The sequence below is a fragment of the Vigna unguiculata genome, chromosome 5 (assembly GCF_004118075.2).
Source record: "Vigna unguiculata cultivar IT97K-499-35 chromosome 5, ASM411807v1, whole genome shotgun sequence".
Taxonomy (NCBI): domain Eukaryota; kingdom Viridiplantae; phylum Streptophyta; class Magnoliopsida; order Fabales; family Fabaceae; genus Vigna; species Vigna unguiculata.
In genome coordinates, this window is record NC_040283.1 from 7,804,137 (window position 1) to 7,807,660 (window position 3,524).

The 3,524-nt window shown below is 30.8% G+C and overlaps 1 protein-coding gene across 1 annotated transcript; it reads right to left on the bottom strand.

Moving 5' to 3' along the window:
- Positions 1–376: 376 nt before the first annotated feature.
- On the bottom strand, positions 377–2,696 carry LOC114183747 (NADH dehydrogenase [ubiquinone] 1 alpha subcomplex subunit 1). The gene is made up of 3 exons (XM_028070877.1): positions 2,456–2,696; positions 2,279–2,369; positions 377–618 (listed from the first exon to the last, which is right to left on the bottom strand). The coding sequence occupies exons 1-2, from the start codon at positions 2,561–2,563 to the stop codon at positions 2,283–2,285; spliced, it is 195 nt and encodes a 64-aa protein (XP_027926678.1). The 5' UTR covers positions 2,564–2,696; the 3' UTR covers positions 377–618; positions 2,279–2,282.
- Between the last annotated feature and the right edge of the window lie 828 nt (positions 2,697–3,524).

The following is a 3,524-nucleotide window of genomic DNA, read 5'->3' on the forward strand; positions in this document are numbered from 1 at the left end:
TTCTCTGAGGAAGAGAAAATGAGCCTTAAATATGTTTAATTTCTATAGATAAAAAAAAAAAAAAACTCATTTATGACAAGTCTTAAAAGTCGAATCCATTTTGTTATAAACCAATTAATATGTTAAATCTCTTGTTAATGAGTCTGTTCTTCTTGGACTCCATTACAATCACTCCCTTCTGTAAAAATACAACTACAGCGTTGTATTCATAAAATGTTGCCATTCAGTGTGAATGAAATATCAACAACTAATTATAATGACAGTGTTTTCCGTTTTCAATTCAATTTTTGTGGTGGCGTATGCATTGGGAATATTCGCTGCATTACGTAATAATTCATCGGCCATTGACGCCAACTAGCAAGATTTGCAGCCAATCAATCGTCAAGCACAAAATGGTCAGATTATAGAAGGTAACAGCTATATCAGAACAAATAAGTTTTAAACAAGCTTAGAGAAAGCAATCGTGATTGGAGTATAGGTATATTATAAATCTTATGTTGAATTGCATACATGAAAAGAAACGGAATTTCATTGTAGTGATTCACCCTGCTTCCCAAGAACAGAGCCTCAAATCCAGGAGACCAGTTTATTTTCTTCACATGACATTGATAAAACAACCTGCATGATTCAGTGTAAATATTATGCTTTCTATTCTGTACACATCAAAACATCTAGAACAGAAAATTCAATCTCCAGATCAAAGTGTTGCTAGAGCACTTCTATAAAGACTATAAACACTAATGAAGAACAAGATTCTTAACGGGGAAGAGAACAGAAGAAAGGATATGAAAACTCAATATGTTTTCCTGTTGAGGATGGAAGAGAGATCCTCGTAAAATTTGATGTTCATCCAAAATTATGCCTGTTTCCGTTAGCATGAACAATATACCAAAACCGTACTTTTAATCATCAAAATTGTCATTCTTCACAGAAAGAGAAGATACTTCAGGAAAGAAAAACTAAAGTCTGAGCAGAGGGCAGGTCGTTGGACAAAAAAACTATATAAGACAAAGAAACACATGAACGGCTCAAATCTCTCAGAAAACAGATTGCACAATGAAACATAGCATCGAACTAAGAACTATAAAGGAGCTCAAAATACCAAGGAAAGCTACTTATGTACAACTTTCCTATTATTTATTGAACTATTACATAGTAGGAATATCACAATAACAGGATACATGACAACATTTATTATATTTACAGTAACTTGTACAAAATTCTAAAAAAATATTTTTGTTTTCATTCAAGATTTTCATCTTCATGTTCAGTTCATGTTTTACTAAGGCCTATGTTGCATCCTATAATTTTAGAAAAGAAATTGAATTCTCTTTAAGCTGCATTTGGATTGAAGGAAAGAAATAAACAAAATAAAAAGGTAGAACACAACGGAATAAAATCTTCATTCCATTATTTGGATGTGTTATGATGCAATGAAATAAAATTCCCATTCCTCGAATACTGATAAAAAGAAAAACTGGGTAAATAATAGACCTTGGTCCTGTTTGGATAGGTTAAGCCATTTCATGTACAAAAACTGAAAAATGAAATAAAGAGAAGTTTATTTCATCTAACTTTTCCAAAAGCGGTTCACTTATGATAAGCTAATTTTAGCTAACCGGAGAATCTTATTTCATTTTATCTTCTCATTTTTCCTGTACAAGTGTTTATGAAGAAATTTATCCATTATATCCCATCCTCATTCTTTTACTAATCCAAACAATAAAGATAGCAGTATTATATTTCCATTCCATCTTATTCCACCAATCCAAAGACAAGTAAAAGTAAGAAATAAACAGCAAATTTATACCATTGATTGAAAAATCAATACACAAAACCTCAATAGAATACACATAAATATAAAAATTCATGGAATTATTAAAATCTCAACCATGAACTTTCAAATTAAAAACCATAACTTCATATTGCCCACCCTATGTTCCATCTTCAAATAATTAAAAAATATTTAAAAAATAAATAAATAAATTCTCACCTCCCACACCCTAGCGCGTATACATAGTATCTGTGCTTTCTAGAAGAAGACTTTACTTCACCGTATAGGCTAAAAAAACGACAACGTAATCATCTAAATCGTTTTGCATTACAACAGCTGTAAAGCAACAGCGCAAAACCACAAACTCAACAAAATTTCGACCGATCTAATCACTCAACACGATACTCTCATAAATTTTTCCTGTCGAGAATTCACAGTCAAAATAGATAGCATTCGCGGAAACCCTAGGGCATTTCAAAAGAGAAAAACAAGAGCGAAACTTACGGCGTTAATTGGAGGAGGAGGCTTGTTCATGAAGCTTCTTGTCCCTTCGTTCCATCGCAACGTCCCACAGATCGTTTCCGATGTGCTTAGGCTGAAAGAATTTAACATCACTGAGAAAGATCCAATCCAAAAATTGATCGATAACAAAAATAATAAAAAGAAAAAAAGAGAAATTACTCTGCCATGCGCGGCTCTGTGAATGTAATACTGAGCATTTCCCATTACACACAGCATTCCCGCTATGATTCCCAACGGCAACACCGCTTCCATCCATCGCAAGTTCATCTTTCTTCTTCTTTCTCTTCTTCCAACTCTCTCTTCCTTCACTCTTCGCCTCTTTCTTACTTTTATTACTTATTGGGCCTTGCTTATCACAAAAGCCCGCTATTTCTTTTCTAGGTCTTTATAGGCCTTCTCTCTTCATTTGTTTGTTTTAACTCGTTCTTCCTGCACCAACCTTATTACTAACTGCACTCAATACTGGTAAAACAAGACTAAAATATAAAAAAGAAAAAAGAAGACAAAAGAGTTTCTTTTAAAAACTTTGTTTCTAGAAACTTATTATATATTATATAGGTTTCAAAAAGTTTATTCTGGAAATTACGTACCGAATAGCATTTCACATATACATAAAGCTTGTTTTTTATAATAATGTTCTAAAAAAATTATTTATAAATCATATTTCAGAAATTACATAACTTCTCAAACAAATAACCTAAAAGAAAAACAATTTTATAAATGATAAAGTGGTCATTTCAATAAAATTACATGAGTGTAGTTAAAAATTACATGAACTGGAAGAAAAAACAGTTTGTTATTTGAACTATTATTGCTTGTCAAATGACAAGTGGTCTAAGTAATGTGCTTTATTGTTCGCCTTTTATTGATAAATTTTCTATTCTAAACAAACTGTTTAATTGATATTTTTCCTATATTTATTTCATTTGTTCTTCTAATTAATTAATTTTTTTTACGTAGCACCAAGGAAAATGTCATGTTAAAAAATAAATGTAGAATTAAAAATTAAACCAAAATTACATTTTTTTTCCAAAGAGTAACCACTTACTTCTGTTTTTCCTCTGCTTAAGTGTGTGTTTGTTTAGATTTATTTTCACTTACAAAATAAACAACCTTCCTTAAAAAAGTCATTTTTACAAGTCATTTCAACTTATATCTAATTTTTTTAGCTGTGACAAAATAACTTCCAATTTTTATCTTTTCATGTTTATTTTTATTTTATTCTTAA